The sequence below is a fragment of the Gossypium hirsutum genome, chromosome A11 (assembly GCF_007990345.1).
Source record: "Gossypium hirsutum isolate 1008001.06 chromosome A11, Gossypium_hirsutum_v2.1, whole genome shotgun sequence".
In the NCBI taxonomy this organism is placed as follows: domain Eukaryota; kingdom Viridiplantae; phylum Streptophyta; class Magnoliopsida; order Malvales; family Malvaceae; genus Gossypium; species Gossypium hirsutum.
The window spans coordinates 24,899,494-24,918,531 of record NC_053434.1 but is presented as its reverse complement, the minus strand read 5'-3'; the positions used below and the strand labels follow the sequence as shown (position 1 = coordinate 24,918,531).

At 30.2% G+C, this 19,038-nt stretch overlaps 1 protein-coding gene across 1 annotated transcript; it reads right to left on the bottom strand.

Annotated features, from left to right (window-relative positions):
• Positions 1–7,277: 7,277 nt before the first annotated feature.
• LOC107912992 (naringenin,2-oxoglutarate 3-dioxygenase) lies at positions 7,278–10,251 on the bottom strand. The gene is made up of 3 exons (XM_016841389.2): positions 9,698–10,251; positions 9,116–9,544; positions 7,278–7,721 (listed from the first exon to the last, which is right to left on the bottom strand). The coding sequence occupies exons 1-3, from the start codon at positions 10,055–10,057 to the stop codon at positions 7,419–7,421; spliced, it is 1,092 nt and encodes a 363-aa protein (XP_016696878.1). The 5' UTR covers positions 10,058–10,251; the 3' UTR covers positions 7,278–7,418.
• Between the last annotated feature and the right edge of the window lie 8,787 nt (positions 10,252–19,038).

Genomic DNA, 19,038 nt, shown 5'->3' with positions numbered 1-19,038 from the left:
TCGTCAAATGGTAAAGGTGTCCGCCGGAGAAAAATTAATATATATTGATTTAACTTAAGTAACATTGATTTAACTTATCCACTTGCAGTATGTGATGTGACTTGACTCATTCTATTACATTGTGTAGTTCTTGTGGATATCGTATTCTGTACCGAACATTGCGACCTTATTCCAAAATGGGTTCATGTCGAAGCACATGTGTGGTGCATTAACACGTCGGTGCTCAACTTCTCAACTGTTGAGTGGTACAATGCTGATTGAGTTATGCGACAGTTTGGGTGTAGACAATTTGTGCCGAATGATCCACAACAATTTACTGATGTCCATAATAAGACCATAAGGGGAAACGATGGAGTGGATTGGAGCGTAGAACATCAGCGTTATATAGCACTATGGAACGTTCGGTACTAGATGCGACCTGAGATGCACTCTTGTATGTTTGATTTCAGTCCATCGATTGTACTTTTGTACATGACCCAATGGTGCGTTTATTTATATGGTGGGCAACTTATGATGGAGCTAAACCCAAATGATGAACATATGGCGAAGCCCGACCTAAAGGCTCAACATATGGCGGAGCCCGACCTAGACACATGGGTTGACGCTTTTTGTGAAGGGTCCCAAAATAGTTCATACAACCCGAAGATGGGCGGTTTTAGTTCAACTTACATACAACCGCAACCTCTGATAACATTTGCTATCTTTTGTGATACCACATACTCTACACCACCTCAGGCCACGTTCGATTCGACAGCTAATCCGACAGCTGATCCTCTTGATGTGTATAGTACACTCCAACGTCCACCGCATCAACAGAGGTCCATAAATCGTTATATCTCGAACGACGATACCACTCTCGGTTCATTTCAATTTTGATACCTATATATTTCAAGTGTTATGTCATATTTGTTGTATTGATTTTTAATTCCACAACTTATGTATTTGTCTTTTTTGTATAACTTAAAATATCTTTTAAAGTATTAAAAGTTGTATAAGTTAATTTTAAATAAAATCTTAACACTAAACAATACAAACTTCATTTCCATAAGACCATAAAATGAAAACATCGAGTACAACATTAATTTCCTCCAGACCGTGAAAATTGGACAGTATAGACGTTTCCATAGGGACACTTACTCCGATTGTGGCCAACTGTTCTACATATGGTGCAACGCTTTAGATCGACCTCTTTTCTGATATCCATGTCATTCCAAATCATCATCATTTTCAGTCGACCTTTGACTTTCCTACGTAGTGACCTATCTAGCAACATCTCGAACGTAAGCGATTGTACTTCCCATGTCGACATATCCCTCAATACGGGGAACTCATTACCCCAAATACGTAACATAAATTGAAGAATGTACACATAGTTGATATATTGTTTGACATTCAAATTCAATGTAGCACATGCTGTAACCATATGTGCATACAAGTACCGTAGTGTTTGGAACCTCTCGCACTCACACCGCCTATTTCAAAGATCAACTCCATAGGACCGTAACAGGATCCCCGATCGACGACCGATGTACTCTTTCACTCAGAAAGTTTCTAAGTTCTGGGAATATGGTTTTGCATTCATTGACCTAGCCTTTTGAATGTTCTCTTTCATGGCATTCCTGACATATTCGACATGTACGTGTCCTGCCTCCAATTATTTTGATTGTTTCAACCTCATTCTTTGCATTAAGGCTGTCAGCCTGTAAAATGTGGCTGAAAAAACCCGCTGAAATTGGTAAGTGACATGTACGGCTCAAGACGGAATTAACGGCTTCAACGAGGTTGGTTTTCATATGGCCATATCGGTACCCCTCGTCAAAATATTGAGCCTATTACCATATCTCCATGCTATCCAATTACTATCTGAGAGAAGGTTCGAACCCCATCATATCAGTCTCTAACCTCGCCAGCTTATGTCTAAATCAGTGTGCTTCCAACTAGTATCCTACATATATATTCCAATAAAACACGTTACCATCTCATTTAGTAAATGGACTCAAAATATTTACAAATACAAATTTAAATACGATATTTTTACCCATGTTCACAATTCATTTGTGCCAATTTTTGTTCTTGTACTCCTTGTGAAAGTTGATAGTGATATGGCGAATACAGTAGACTGACCTCCATGGAACCTCGAATTCCCGAATCTTAGTAACAAGGTCCTTCAAGCAATGCAAATTTGTCTTGCTTGGCAACATGCCTCCACAAGTTCCGAATGAAAAATGCCCAAGACTCAAAGTTCTCCGACTCCACGATAGCAGAAATGATCGGTATTATATGTTGATTACCGTGTTGTGCAACCGCAATTAGAAGTATTTACGTGTATTTTTCATAAAGCCACGTTTCATCAACCTGCACTGGCAATTTTTAGTGGGAGAAGGCCTTAACACATGGATCGAAAGTCCAGAACAATTGACGAAAAACTCTTTTCCCCAGTTTCAATTGTCCATTTGGGTCTTTATAAGACAATGTTTGCAAGCCCACGACAGTTCCTGAGATGTACTCTACTATTGCTAGAATCCAACCCTGAAGTTCATTGTATGACTCATCCCAATCGCCTTACAATTACTACATGGCCATTTGTTTTGCCTACTATGCTTTCATGTACGACACTCCATATTGGAATCGAGCTTGCATGTCCGTAATAAATGTAGACACAGGAATTGTTGGACTATCTTTCACTAGTGGCATGATACAGTTAAAAATACTTTTGGCATCTAATTTCTAGTGGTCTTGAGACATACGTGCAACATTGCATGTATGACACCCTTCTTGTAACACCCTTACCCGTATTCGTCGCTGAAATAGGGTACAAGGCATCAACGAAATTTACCGAATTGATTTTCTGTTATTACAAATTAAATATTGTTTATTTACCAAAATATGTCATAACGTCCTTTAGATGGGCCTCCAAAGCCCAAAACATACTTCGAGACCAACCCGGAATTAAACCGAAACCATAGGGAATTTTTTTTTTTAAAATCCTAAAGTTTTTTTTATAAGCTCAATATAACCCCTTTATAAATATTCAACCTTCCCTGCAAATTTTAAAATCGAAACCAATCTAAACCAGCCAATCCATTTTAAACAATTTGATACCAAATCATACTTCTATTATAATTAAACCATTTAGCATATTCATCACTCTTTCTTTATTATATATTCATTAAACAAGTCTTAGCATTTATATAATCATCAAACCATATACATGCCATATAAGTTAAAAAAAGAAAATTTACAAAAGCTACCGGAGATAATCTGGATAGTGTGATCCTCAGTGTTGATCTGATCCTTCGTATATTTTCACGCCAATCTACAAGAGACATTGAATACACTCAAGTAAGCTTATAGAAGCTTAGTAAGTTTATTGGCATAAAACATAAATCTTACCAAACATTCATACAATTATACAATATACACAATTACTAAGTTCACTTCTCAACCACAATTTCACATGATGAATTCATGATTTACAATTCGATTACTTTCACCGTTTCTTCTATAAAAAACTAGACTCAATAAGCTTTAATTTCATATTTTATTCATTCTCTAATTCGATTTCTATAATTTTTGGTGATTTTTCAAAGTTAGACTACTGTTGCTATCCAAAACTGTTTTAGTGCAAATTTTGACTTTGATTTTTGCCCCAAATTTCACAGTTCATACAATTCAGTCCTTGCTCAATTAACCCCTCAATTAAGCTAATTTTTCCCAATTAATACTTTACCTATAAGTTAAAATTTATTTCACAACTATTGAAATTCAGGATTTCCACATAAAACCCTAACTTCAAACTCTTTTACAATTAGGTCTCAAACATTCACTTTCTATTCAATTCTTTCAATAAAATCAGCATATAAACAATGTAAAGCTCTAATTCCATGCTAAATCACCATATACTTCCAACACATATTCATAGAAACTTTCAATTTCTTTCATAGAATCAAAAACTAATGAATTCAACAAGTGGACCTAGTTGTAAAAGTCACAAAAACACAAAAATTTCAAGAAATAATCAAGAATTGAACTTACTTGCAGTAAAAATATGAAAAACCAGCTTAAGGAAACCCTTCTATGGTGTTTTTTCTGATGAGAATGCATAAAAATAAAGAGAAATCTAGATAATTCCACTTTAGTCCTAGCTTTATTAAGTAAATTTTACAATATTCTAATTTTACCCTTAATTCATCAATTTTCCTGCTGATTTCATGCCCCTTGCCGTCCAGCCCAAAACATTTTGGGTCTAATTGTCTTTTAAAACCCTTCTTAATAGTCACCTAAGCTTTTCAATCATCATTTAACTAGTTTTGTATTTTTTTAGTCCTTTTTAACCAATTGACTATCCAAACGTTAAAATTTTCTAACGAAAATTTAATACCAACTCAATGGAACTCCATAAATATTTTTAAAAATATTTATGGCTGGGTTTATGAACTCGAGGTCTTGATACCTTGGTTTAGACCCAATTTACTTATTAATTTCTTTTTAAATCACAAAATCCACTAATCCAAAAATTCTCTTTTCATCACACTTGTCTCATATGTATTTAGTTATTAAATTTTAAAATTTTTTTTATCGGATTTAGTGATCTCGAATCACTGTTTCTGACACCACTTAAATTTAGGCTGTTACATTTCTAATTTTCATATTTTCCATTGTTGAGTCCGCTGTATAAATGTAGCCCAAACCCACCAGCCACACTCATCGCCGGCTCTCCAACATTCCCCAACATATAATGTTGATGTAGACTTGGAAACTTTGTAATCAATCGACACTTTCATGCTGTACTGTTTGATGGCAAACACATAGTCCACCTTGTTTTCGAACCGTTGCCCAACAAATAACTTTTTCAACTGTGAATTTGACGTCAATCTGTGAGCAGGTACTATATCGGCATACTCAGAGAACTTGTATGCACACATTGCATTTGGATCTACGCTCAACATGTTGCCCCTAGGTTCATTTCGTAAAACAATGCCATGACTTGAGTTACTGAATGAAGGGTTGTGATCATTTTCAACCTCTTCATGGCCTTTATCGACGATATCGTTCGGAACTTCATCAATATCGGGGTCACTAAAATCTTCAACGTCCTGATCAAAATCTTCACCATTATTGGTCCCTTCTCCAACGTCTACCTCGGTGCTTATTATCACATCCGAATGTATTTGTAGACAGGGAGCTGGGGTACGATTGTTACATGAACTCTCACAATAATTTGGATTTTCGGGCATTTACGATACTCCTCTGCATTCTAACTAATCTGTCCATCCAACATTAAAATCAAAATAAAATCCGCGATGTTGACTTATTGGACTAACATTCTCAACGGGCTTTAAATCTGCTCACTCAATAAATAACTCAACTGGTTGGGGGTTCTCACTCTAGTTGACCACCATATTTCCATCATAGTGCCCAAGTCATCATCATCTAATAGTTGCATCTCACAAAATTTTATCGATTCTGTAAATATTGGAAACTTGTAAAATAATCTGGACGTCGCTCTTTCACAATGGATAGCTATTTTTGCACTGATCTTCCTTTTCATTTCTTCCAACTTCACATTTTTATTGAATTGCAACCCTACTCTTTGTCGACCTTGAAATACACAACCAACATCATCTTCTACAATTTCACCATTAAAAAAAACTTACACCAAAAACATCGTGTTATTCAGCTTCAACAGAATTTTTGAACTCTCTTACTAAACACAGCAATTTCTCTCTTTTCTTTTCTTCTAGTTCAACTCTTACAAAAACGCCTCAATATATCTATATATGTTGAGGAACTAAGTGGTAGAGCCATAAAAGAATGGTTCCACCAAAATAAAATATCAATTTATACATTTTTAAATTAAGAAAAACATATTTTAAAAAGAAATTACATTGATAATAAAATGGTGGCGCCATTTAAAATGGTTCCACCAAATAAAATATTATTTTTTTTAAATTTTAAATATAAAAAAAAACATATTTAAAAAAAAGTCTTAAAATGAACTGATGAATGGCTCCACCAAAAAAGATATACATTTAAAATTAAAAAAAATAAACAAAGAAAGGACCCAAATCAAATTAAAAGAAATGAACAATAATAAACAAAAAGAAGAAAAAAAATGGCACAAATCAAATTAAAAGAAATGATGGTGGCAGACATTGGAAACTAGAGTCAAATTATTTGGCTCAAAAAAATGAATTTTTTTTAAAATTCCTTATTTTTCAGAAATTATAATATTTTTTTTGATATTTATACAAATATTGTCATTCTACATGACAGCACCAAAAATTTAATTTTTTTTATCAGGTTGTTGACGTGGCATGTTAATGACGCCAAACTCTTTGACTCTATCAACTTTCACAATAAATTTTAAGCTATTTACGTGTTTAATAAAAAAATAGGTCATTTACATAATTTATCAATTTTTTAAAGTTATTTTTATAAAAGAAAAAGCCCATATTTTCCCGTTTTCCAGTCAAAAATTTTCCGCAACTCACTTTTACTCAAACTAGCATTGCAATAACACTTACCCAACTCTATAATCTCTGGGATTCTCACTTGAAAGTTTTCAACTCCACATTTCACTGTAATCGTTGCTTCAATTCTACTTAGATGATCCGTCATAATAGACATTGTACCATGACTGAAGCCATCGAGCTTCAAAGTTTCTTCCCCCAATGCCAAAATAGCAGCGATTCTTCGAAATGTGTTGTAGTTCCAGACATGAAGAGGCAATCCATACACTGCTAACCGTGTAATCCATACATCGCCGTTTCTCCATGGGTGGTTACCTTGGTTGTTGCTCAATATTCTTATTGTTTTGAAAACGTCTGTAGTTCCTTTCCTTCCATTTTATTAGCATATTAAGGGAATCTGAATGATCTTGTAGTTTTTGAGTAAATTTCGTGATTTTATCTACATTTTAATCATTTACAACATGTTTTCACAATGATGCCAAACAAATGTAAGTTTTCAAAATCACATTTTTTTTCACGACTGCTACTTTACTTTTAGCTAATCTGTCAATTCCATAAGAAATAACAGCCATTAAAATAATCTTGTACTTTTTCTTTTAATTCCAAAAAGCTTAGAGACTAACTCGAAATCATTCAAATTTAAAAATTTGGACGCACTGATAGATGTAGAATACAGTTAAGTCTAGTTTTTCAGAAACCCCATGGAGGATATAGTCAAGAGTCTCTTACGGTCTGATAATATTATGGAGCGAGGAACAACAGCTAAGGAGTATAAACTCAACCACAATTTAAACAATAGCTAGCTAGAGAATGTGGAAATTTATTTTTCATTTATTACGTACATAGGTTTGAGCATAGAAAACAAGCATAAAATGTAGGCAGTAGCCATAAGAAGAGTCCAAATGCATTTAATTAATACTAATACAGAAGTAAAATGAAGTTTATTTATGCAAGGATTTGCTCAAGAGGCTTGGTTTCCAGTTCGGGCTTCTTGGTCGTCTCCATCTGCTGTTCCTTGGCTAGTTTCTTTAGCATGGCAAGCTCAAGATCCTTGCTCATCTTCCTCCTATACATCTCAGAAAATGTGATGGGCTCCTCAAGTATAGGTTTCTCTCCTTCTCTTATCTTCAGTGGATACACTGTTGCATCGGGTGCTGGGTTTTGGAATGTGGCTATTGACAATCTGCTGCAGTCGGAGTTCACCACTGCTTGGTGATCAGCGTTCTTGAACCTCCCATTGCTCAGGTACTGCTCATCACAATTCAAATTATACTTTGCTGCTATTTCTTTTTATCACCAATTGAATGAATGTAGCAAATTTTGTAAGTTTTATATTGAAATCCTAAATCATGTTTTGCGGTTTTAGTGATGTTATTTCTTATGGGAATGACGGACTAATAACAACGTAGCATCCATGAAAAAATGTGATACTCAAAACTTACACGTGTTTGGTTATTTATTCATTTTGAAATGAATTCAGTGGTTTTTTTTTATTATGTATAATTAAATAGGTACCATTATTAAAAGGGTTTTAAAAGAAAAATATTAAATAAAAAAATAACAGGTATATGATAAAAAATATATATATTAAAAAAGAAAAAAGATAATTATCTTTAATAATAGTTTTTCTCTAAAACTAAACTTAAGGCTTTAATTTGATGGCGAAATTAAGACCCACAACTAAAACATTTTAGCCTAAAGTCTTATTTTGTGTATATGACGTGAATTCTCAATTTATATTTAATAAAAAAACTCATATATATTATGTTTATCATATGATTGTATTTAAATATGATACAATTTATAATTTAATTTAATAATAATTAAATTATTTTAATTAATTAGATTTTTATTATTTTTAATTGAATATTTAGTGTGAAGATAAAAAAAATTAAATAGAATAATCATTTATGAAGGCTAAGCTTTTCCTTTTAATTAAAATTCATTTAAAAAATAAATTTTAACGGGGTTAGCCGCTTTATCTAAGGATGTTCAAATAGTCGCCGATTCAATTAATAATCGAACCGAATTAATCGAACTACACAGTCCTTTAATCTTTAACCGAACTGAAATATTCCAGTTAATTCGATCGATTAATTGAATTAATCAAAATTTATATATTTTACTTTTTGATTAAAACATGTATAAAACATATAAAAAAATTCATTGATAATGTTCATTTGTCTTGAAAGCTAATCAAATTAATCAAAAATTTAAATCTTAAAACACTACATAAGTTCGATTAATTATCTAATTTCGAAACGAATTAATTAATAATTAAAATTTTAAAAAATTATTAACTAACCTCTAATCAAACTAAATTTAACTACCAACCGATTAACTAAATTAAATCGACTCCATCGATTAATTCAATTTCTAACTTTCAACGCCCCTAGATTTATCAATGGTTATTTTTCAAATTATAGGATGTGAGTGGTTATTTGTTTCTATCTAAAATAATACAAGTGTCCTGAAAAGAAAGTCCTTTCATCTAAAAAGCAATTTTTCTTTAACCCTTTGCTTGTTTAATTTGTCAAATTATAACTTTAAAAAAATAAACATTTTATCCATTTAAAAATACTTTTATTATAAAAACTTTTTGTACCGACAACAATGCAAATAAGGCAAGCAGTTAGACTTACATGGCCATGATCTCCAAGGTTGACCACAAATGCCCCTTCAACAGGTTGAACAGTGATCCAAGTATTGCCATTGTCCCTGGTGGCTTGAAGCCCACCAACTTGATCTTGGAGCAACAGCGTGATAGTCCCGGGGTCAGTGTGGCGCTTGAGTCCCAGAGTGAGATCAGGTTGTGGGCACTTAGGGTAGAAGTTAACCACCACTTTCTGGTCCATCTCCACGCATGCCTTGCTCAATGCTTCTTTCTCCAATCCCATTGCTTCTGATAACACTTCAAGAAGCTTGCAAGCTAGGCCCATCAATTTATCACTGTACTCCTTTGTCACCTCAATCCACCCCTCTGGCATATCAGGCCACCTTGAATAGTCCCGGCTCTTAATTGGGTACGAGAAGTAGGTCACAATCTCCCGCCAATCTTGCACCGTTTCTCCCTGTAATTAACAAACATGATCAATCTCGACGCTCCCATTGACTATATAAAGGACTAAATCAGCCAGAAGTGGTATCTTATAAAATTTAAGCAATAAGTCGTTAAAGCAAAAAAGGAGAGAAGAGATAGGGAGTTGAGTGATGAATATATTTACCTGGAGGTGACTGGAGACGATGAACCCACCTTTCTTGCCACCAGACATATTGAACCGAAGCTTATCTTCGGCGGGCAAAGCGAAGAACTCTCTGGCAAGACCGGTCATCTCAGAAATGAGTTTAGTGTCGACTCCATGATCCACGACCTGGAAGATACCCCAATTTTCACAAGCCTCCACGATTTTCTGGCATATCTCCGCCCTATTTTCACCTACATCATTGATGCCGGCAAGAGAGATCACAGGGATTTCATCGCTGAATTGGTTGTAAGCAACCTTAGGACGCTCATCTTCATCACGAACAAAGCTCGCCTGTAAGGTTTCCTTCCCTGCAAGCTCTGTGAGAGTTGAAGGAGCCATTACTGCTGGTTTTAATTATTTGGTATGCGTTAAATGGATGTTTGCTTACAGATATAGGTTAGCAGAGAACCGTGGAAATGGTGTATACATAAGGAGTTGGAGGGTGTCGGCTAACTACCCCCCCACAAGGCTCGTGAGAAACCTCCCAAGCAGACAGCTACTAGTTTTGGTAGTTTTGGCTTCTACAATTACCACATTCTATATATTCTCTTCTTCATTTCACTTTCATATTAATTCCGACTTGTCATTTTCTTCGGTAAATTAGATATATATTTTCAGAAAAACATTTTTGGAGATTACAAAATATAGATTATTTTTATTTTTGTTCTTTTGAAAAATGAAAAAAATAAAAAGATTGGCTGAAAATTTAGAAAATTATTTATAGAAAATATTTTTTTTAAAATTTAGGAAAAATAGAAAAATGTTTGGAAAATTAAGATATTGAAATTTTTTTTACTTTAAATTGAATTTATTTTTATTTTATAATTCAAATAACAAAATTATTTAATTCATCATTCCATAAGTTATGTTTATTTTAATTTTATTTGATTATATTAGTAAAATTTTTATTTATCTAAAAATGAAAACTATTTTGAAAATAAAAACAAAAAATATTTCTAAAATCCAAACAAGGCTGAAGTTAAATATAAAAATAAAAGAATACAAATTATAAATCAACCGAAAATATTAATTTTTTATTTTGTCTCATTTATCAATTATTTAATGTTATTTAAATATTTTTTTGTATTATTGAGACATCATTTTAATATTTTTTTAATCTAGATTATAGACACTGGACGTGAGCCCAAGATTCAAAGTCTACGGGCTTAGCGTACATGAAGTCTAACATCCTCTTAGTAGCCATAACATGAAATCTAATTAAAGGTTGGTTTGCGTAATTTTGTTTGGCAGTAGGGTCTCTCTTTCACGTCTTCACCTAACGAGATTCAATGCAGACCTTGCATGTGACTAGCTAACATCCTCTTAATTTGCTTCACCAAATATTTTCAGGTATTAATGTCATAATAAATTCCTAACCTAAAATTTTCTGAAAAAAAAACTAAAATTAATGTGAAAATTTCTCATTTGAAATTTTATAAATATATTTTGATTTAGTATAATTATGCACTTAAAATTTTTATTATAATTTAAATTTATGATTGAAATTATTTTTTTATTTAAATTTACATATTTAAAAAATAAATATATCAATTTATTTTTATATTTAATAAGCAATATATAAATGTAAAATGTATTATATTTGATACGATGTTGATATATGAATCCCATGCACAATTAATAAATCATAATTTATCATTTTATTATTAACAAAATAAAAAAATTAGAAAATTTATAAATAAATATTAATAAATTTATTTAAACCTAATTACAATTAAACCAAGACCAAAATCTCGTTCACTTTAATTTCTCGAAAACATGAGCAAATTAAGTAGAAGACCATCTAAGTATAACAATTAATAACTAAGATTTGAAACAATGTTGCAACTATGTATAGTAACTAGCAATATATTTGAAGGCGATCTGTGAAAGTTTATGACGACAATATTTTTAGGTTAACAATAGAATCTTTGGACTACAACAACTGGGGAATCGGCAACAAAGCAGTAGTCTAAATCAAAGCCAAAGATTGGAGCTACCGCAAACAGCATGTTTAGTATTGTTTTTAAGATAAAAAATATTTTTGAGATAAAAGTAGAGGTGTGCATGGGACGGGTTGGGTTCAACTTAAAAATTAGGCTTATTTGTTGGTTCGGGCTCGGTTCAAAAATAGGCTTAAAATTTTACCCAAGCTCAACCCGGTTAAAAATATTAAAACTTGGGCCCCACTCGACTCACTTATATTAATTTTTATATTATTTTTTATAATTTTAAAATATATATAATACATCATAAATATTAAAAACATCAAAATAAATATTTCCCAACAAATTAAAATAAATTTTAAAAAATATGTAGACTTAAATAACACTAAGATAGATGTAACTTAACAAGCAAATGCCTCTAAAATAATAACAAAATTAACAATGCCTTTAAAATAAAAACAAAATTAATAATAAAATAAGTTTTATACAATATTCAAATAATAACAACAAAATAGTAGCAACATAATAGTAATGTGGTAGCAAAATAAGGAGAAAACAATAAGAAAATAATATTAAAAAACAAAAAAAACTTTTTTTGTCCTTTAATGAATTCGGGCCGGGTTGAGCCAGGCTCGAGCAAAAAATGCTTTACCCGAGCTCGGCTTATTTTTTAAACGGATCTTATTTTTTTGTCCGAGCCCATTTTTCGAACTTATATTTTTGTCTAAACTCTCTCACATTTTGAGCGGACCGGGCCGAGTAGCCCTATCCATGAACAGGTCTAGACAAAAATACTCTTAAATAAGTTATTTTTTAAGAGAAAAAATGTTTCTTCCAAACTAAAAATGGACCCAAAAATATTTTTTTGAAAAATTAAAAAATTAAAAATTTTAACTTCACCCTAAAAATACTTTTAAAAAACATTACAAAATTAAACCTATCAACTGTCATTGAAGGAAATTAGTGAATTGAAACAACAGTAGATGAATTACCTTATAAGATTAAAATAATCCCTATAAAAATTAAGGAATTCAGTGCGTAGGTTATTGGCTTCTTTCAAATCCAAGTCATCTTCAAAGGGATTCCATCTCCATCGAAATAGTGATCTCTCTCCATTAAACATTATAAAAAGAAAAATAGTTCGTTTATTCCCAAATTTGAAAAAAAAAATACTGATTTTAAAAAATATTTAGGATTTTAGACTAATTTTTAGGATATTTAGAAAATAGGTCGATTTTAGAAAGAAAAGTAAAAATGCATTCTACGTGACGCATTCATTGATGTGCAGTGAAAACGTATCATACAGAGTGCGCTTTCTGATTTTTTGACACATAAGCTCATTTGGTCAAATGATTAAATGTTAGTAGTTTTATCTTTTTGAGTCTCAACTTTGATTTCTCTGCTACTCACATTTGTATTTTTATTTCATTTGTTTCAAAATTTACTTATATTTTGAATTATTATTTATAACACATCAACTTTTCTGGTTAGATAATTAATTAATAATGATTTTATCTTTGAGTCATGGGTTTAATTCCTTTTCTAAGCACATTTGTATTTTTTCTTTCATATTATTTCAAGCTTTTTTTATATTTTTAATTAATAATTATATTATTTTCAATTTTTTATTTTTTAATTCATCTTTTTAATTAATAACTCTTTTATTTATAAAATTAAATAATTATTTTCAATTATAAAATAAAAATAATTTTTTGATAAAATTTATATTTATCATTATGTTAAATATAATTTATTTTTTAAAAACATCAAGTAATTGTTTTGATATATTTTTCTTTATATATAATATTTATATGTCAAATATTTATTTTCTCCACCTATATTATGGGTATGATGGTTTCTAATATTATAAAATCAAATATCATTATTATTTTTATATGTAAAATATTTCAAGTATCACTGTTTTTCATCTACATTGTGAGTATGATATTTGAAATATTTTTATATGTAAAATATTTCAAATAATTATTTCGAATACACATACAAAAAATATATAATGCTAAAATTTACTACACTCATGATATGGATTGAAAAATAAATATTACACATATAAAAATTATATTTAATAAATATAATGATATTTGACAATAATTATTTATTTTTATAAATAAAAGAGTTATTAATTAAAAAAACTTGAAAACAATATATTATTAATTAAAAATAAAAAAATTTGACACAACATGAAATAAAAAATACGAATTTATTATTTTTCAAAAAAAAATACAAATGTATTTAGAAGAGAAATCAAACCTAAGACTCAAGAATAAAATCACTATTAATTAACCATCTAACCAAAAGAGCTAATATGTTGAAAGTAGTAATTAAGGATAAAAGTAAAGCTTGAAACAACAAGAAACAAAAATACAAAAATGAGTAGGAGAGAAATCGAGCCCGAGATCAAATATAAAACCATTAACATTTAACCATTTAATCAAATAAATTGATGTGAAAAAAATGTGCTTATAAAATACATTTTCAATGACACGTCAGTTTGTTTCCCTCTACTATTTTTCTAAATACCTCAAAAATCGATTCAAAACCTTAAATATTTTTTAAAAATCAGCATTATTTTTCAAATTCGACGGAGTTTACTCTCTTTCTAAAGAAATGGAAGCTGAATGGGTAAATTCGTAGCTTAAATATATATATATATATATATATATATAAGGAATTACCGCTTTCTATCATGATAACCCAATAACCAATTGGATGGTAAAGAAGAAAAAAATTGTAATTAAGTTTTAATTAGGTTTAAATAAATTTATTAATATTTATGTATAAGTCCTTTAATTTTATCTTATTTTATTAATTAACGAAGTGACAAATTATAGTTTATCGATAGTATATGAGATTCATGCACTAACAATAGATCAAATATAATCTCAATTCAAAATGGTGTTATATTGTTAATTATGTTAATAAAAATTTCATTAAATTAAAATTTTTATGTATAAAATTATACAAAATTAAAATTCATGTATACGTTGCCCATTAAATCAAAGTTAATATATATCTTTTAAATTATCCCAAAAGAAAAAAAAAATTGTTTTAATTGGCATAGAAGGGTTATTTATTCGATTGGTTTTGGGCTTAAAAGTAGATTAATCCATAATTTGGCCCTCTATTTTTTCATTTTTAGGCTCGGTCCAACTTATTGTCCCAAATTTATTATTTATTTAATATTAATATATTTACATATTTAATGATAAAATTAATTTTAATTAAATAAATAGTAATTAAATCGGATTGAAGTCAGCGGAATGGAACACCTTTTGTCCTAGTCGGGTCCGAGGCAGGCTAAGCCTTTTGAACGAGTTTAGCCTTCAAACAAATCTACTTCAAAGTCTTCCATAAGACTATTTAAACAAGATTATAATTCTTTGGAGGCCTAAGAAATCAAGGTTTTAGAGATGATTTCTAAACTCATTAATTGAGTTTTTTTTTTCAAAATAATAATTTTATATATTTATATTATAAATAAAGTGTTTGATTGAATTGGTGTCACAAATATATTATATTATATAGATAACTTAATTTGTTTTAAAATAAAATAAAAAAATTCTTTTAAAAAAATTTAAACCTGAACACTCAAGAACCAAATATTACAACATTATTCATACAACTAAAATCTCATTTACAAAATCATTTATAAATAATTATTATTTTCAAAAAATTCTTAATAAATTTAAATTATCAATAATCTTATCTTTAGGATTACAAATGGACTTAATAATTGTAATTTGTTGTTATTGAGTCACCAAGCTTCAAATAGATAGATTTTTCACGATGTTTCATGAATTGGACTAATCTTAATGAGTTAAGTAAACTTAATTTACTCAAATAATCTCTTTGGTACCTTATTCGCGGGTCATAACATATGCACATACTATCCATCTAGTTTAGTTTTGTTAATATGGTTACCCTTGCACTCATTTAATTTAGTAAGGCTGCACTTGGGGTAAAATCCCCATTCAATTACACTACTACGTCCTACACGTTCATCTTCCATTCTACGGCATATGAGGTCTACGCGTCAAGTTATTTCCTACAATTACCCATGAACAACTAAGATATAAATTTGGACTTGCTAGTCATAAAACTAGTAGTATAATCTTGGTATTGCGAACATCCAGAGGTATGAATTGACAAAAAAAAAAAGTTTACATTTTTTATCATCCAAAAACCAACCAATCAATATTTACCAGATTGACAAAGCAGTGAAGGTTTGGTTCACTCGAGAAAAGAAAAACCATGTCATCTTGACAGATGCAATCATCATCGGCAAAGCTCTTGGTTTTGCAGAATCGATGAGCATTAAAACGGCAGAGAAAAAAAAAACTAGTGTCTTTGGAGGGTGGCTTGTACGGTTCAAACAATGACATGAAATCAAGTATTACCGTTTTCATGATTGAGGCTGAGAGTGTTCCCATTCAAGACCTTCCTATTTTTCGCACTAAACTCCAAGAAGTGATAAAAGATAATGCACTTATATCTTCAAATGTTGAGGCAAATGTTGGCATAATTGCAAATTTTAGGGTGAGGTATACAACCCGTTTCATTAGCCATTTGATTGATGCATATGAGTGCAATGGAAGTCATCCGCTCTCTGGTAACAACAAGTTCAAGACACGACATGCAATAGACACTCTCCATAATTCTCAATTGTTGGAATAAGACTACCTACGAATAACATTTCAAGTGTTAATACCAAAAGCATAGAATTGGTTGAGGATGTTGGGAGTGTGTCTTTACTTATAGCACAAATCCCAGGTGATAATATCCATCAAGTAATGGATGCTACCACATATGTGCTGTTATTCAGACTTCCACTGAAGAAGAGATTGTTGCCCAAGTCATTGGAGTGGATGAACAAAATGGAGATGAAGGACTGCTACTTGGTCTGACTTCGAAGATTTAACTATTAAGCTCTTGGGTAGCCTAGCTATTGAGGGAGTTTCCTCTTGCTGAAGAAATAGATCGAATTCTTCACCGATATAAGCGTTAAATTGCCACTAAGAGAATTTAGTTTCCATTAAAAACTTATTTAAATAACTTGTAATTTTTTATGTAAGTGTTTAATTTATTAATAAAATATTAATGGTACGTAATAAGGATTGGAAAGTGAAATTTAGACATGTCTTGTGCGAAAGTAACAAAGTAACTGATTGTTTGGCAAAAGCAGCAATAGGAAAACTAAACTAAATAGTTCTTTTCCTAGATCCACCACAGTATGTTATATTGTTACTAGAAGAGAATACTCATGATTCCTTATATGAAGGAACCTCTATTTCTATTCATTCCTAATTAATAGGAGTGTTAATTTTCTCAAAAAAAAAAAAGAAACAAATCAAATTAAATATAATTTTATTTTTTATAAGGTGAAAAAAATAGGTTTATAACAACTATCTCTATAACATCCGAATGATGTTATAAGTATATAACAACTGCTAAAATCTTGATTAATTAATGCATTTGCACTCTTCTTCATAAACAATTATGGAATTTTGCAAAACTACACTTTTTTAAAATTAGCTTGAACATTTAAGGCATAAGCTTAGCTTTGCCCGTTTTAAGTTTATAGTATTTTACATTATGTTATTTTTATATATTATGTAATTTAAAACACATTAAAAAAATAAATCTATACTAATATATAATACTACTATAATGTAAACATTAAAATAATATTAAGATGACTATATAAAAAATTTCGAGAAAATAAAAAAATATATAAATTATTAATATTAAATTAATAATATAATTTTTTTTTTAAAAATATGAGCATATCTAAAATGAGCTTGAGTTAATCTTTTGTAAATATGGGCCGATTTGGACAAAAAATTTAGACTTATATTTCAAATCGGACTTGAAAAAACATAAAATATATTAATATCATACTTAGACGCAATCAAACTCGACATATGAACACCTTTAAACTTTTAATCAAATTCATAAAAACTTTTATTATCGATGCAAACTTGTCCAATCAATGGATTGAAATTTAAATATGAAATATTATAAATAAATACGAAAGCTAATACATGCCTAATAAAAATATAACATTTTTAATAAAATCGACCATACATTTCTTTTCTCAATTTGTTGCCTTTTTCTTTTGTATAATTTGTTTAGTGATTTGTGAATTACAAAGTAATTTTTAAATTTTATGGATAAATCTTAAAAAACAAAATTGAAAAACTCCATCATACTAAAAAAAAACGATTTTGATAAGAAAATTAATTCGATTTAGGTTGGGTTTAGATGGATGATTAGGTATGGTGCGGTGTGTTTAGCTTACTTTTTGTCTGATGCTACAATATCTCTACAATATTTAATCTTATCGCCACCGCTATTTTTACACTAATCGCAGCTAAATGCACCGCTCATTCAAACTTAACTTTATTTAATTTTGATATTTGAATCACTTTATACAATTATTAATATATATATAAAAATCAAACCAAGTAAAAGAAAAAAAGTGAAGTAGAATAGAAAAGTCATATATTTAGTCACTTGATTCTTGAGTGAAGAAAAATCAAAAGGAAGTATCACATGCTAAGTTTTAATATTTACATTTTGTAGGGAACTGAAACTGACATTGGAGAATGAACCTGACCAAAACAACAGCGGTTCTGTTCTTTTGACCAGACAAAGATGGCCTGTTACGAATATCATTACTATAGTGTTCCTGATCGACACTAGTATAGTCTCTTAAGTCGATTAAACTAATAATATGAGCAAGATTCTCTTCCACATTTTCAATGGGTTTGGGTGTGAAAAGCCTTAGCCTAGACGCTCAACACCCATGCTCTGAAGCTACGGTGGTCAAAGAAGAACAACTGCAAGTTGTCCATTATCCAGATACATGTGTCATTTTCTTTTGGAAGTTTCACTCCTTTTTTAACCTCAAAGCTTTTGAGATTGTGAATTGTGTGAGGGAAGAGGAGATACATATATCTCTCTTTCAGTTACAGTTGATGGTGTATGGGAGATTTTACTTGCTACCGACCAAGTGTTTAAATGGTGGGAGCATAAATTGTGATGGTCCCCTTTACCACTCATTATTGGATACACCATAGAAATTGAAAACCACTTTGGATCATATTTCTCTTTCATGTAAAAATGGCCGCATTTGCTACAGCAAAACAGATATTTTCTAAGTCAGCACATATTTCATATTTATTCTAACATGTTAGGAATTTTTTAATATTTAAAGTAATTAATCTACATATTAACTTACATTTATACCTGACTTAAAAAAATGATCATAGATTTAATTTTTATAATTAATAAAATTTAATTTACAATTAATTTTTACCTTAATTAACTAAAATTTAATAATTAAATGAGTATCTATTC

What these genes read in the sequence shown, in the direction of transcription:
- LOC107912992 (XM_016841389.2), bottom strand. Translation starts at nt 10,057, where the DNA reads ATGGCTCCTTCAACTCTCACAGAGCTTGCAGGGAAGGAAACCTTACAG. An exon ending in TCGTCTCCAGTCACCTCCAG is followed by an intron (nt 9,545 to 9,697) that starts GTAAATATATTC and finishes TGTTAATTACAG; the next exon opens with GGAGAAACGGTGCAAGATTG. An exon ending in ACCTTGGAGATCATGGCCAT is followed by an intron (nt 7,722 to 9,115) that starts GTAAGTCTAACT and finishes TGTGATGAGCAG; the next exon opens with TACCTGAGCAATGGGAGGTT.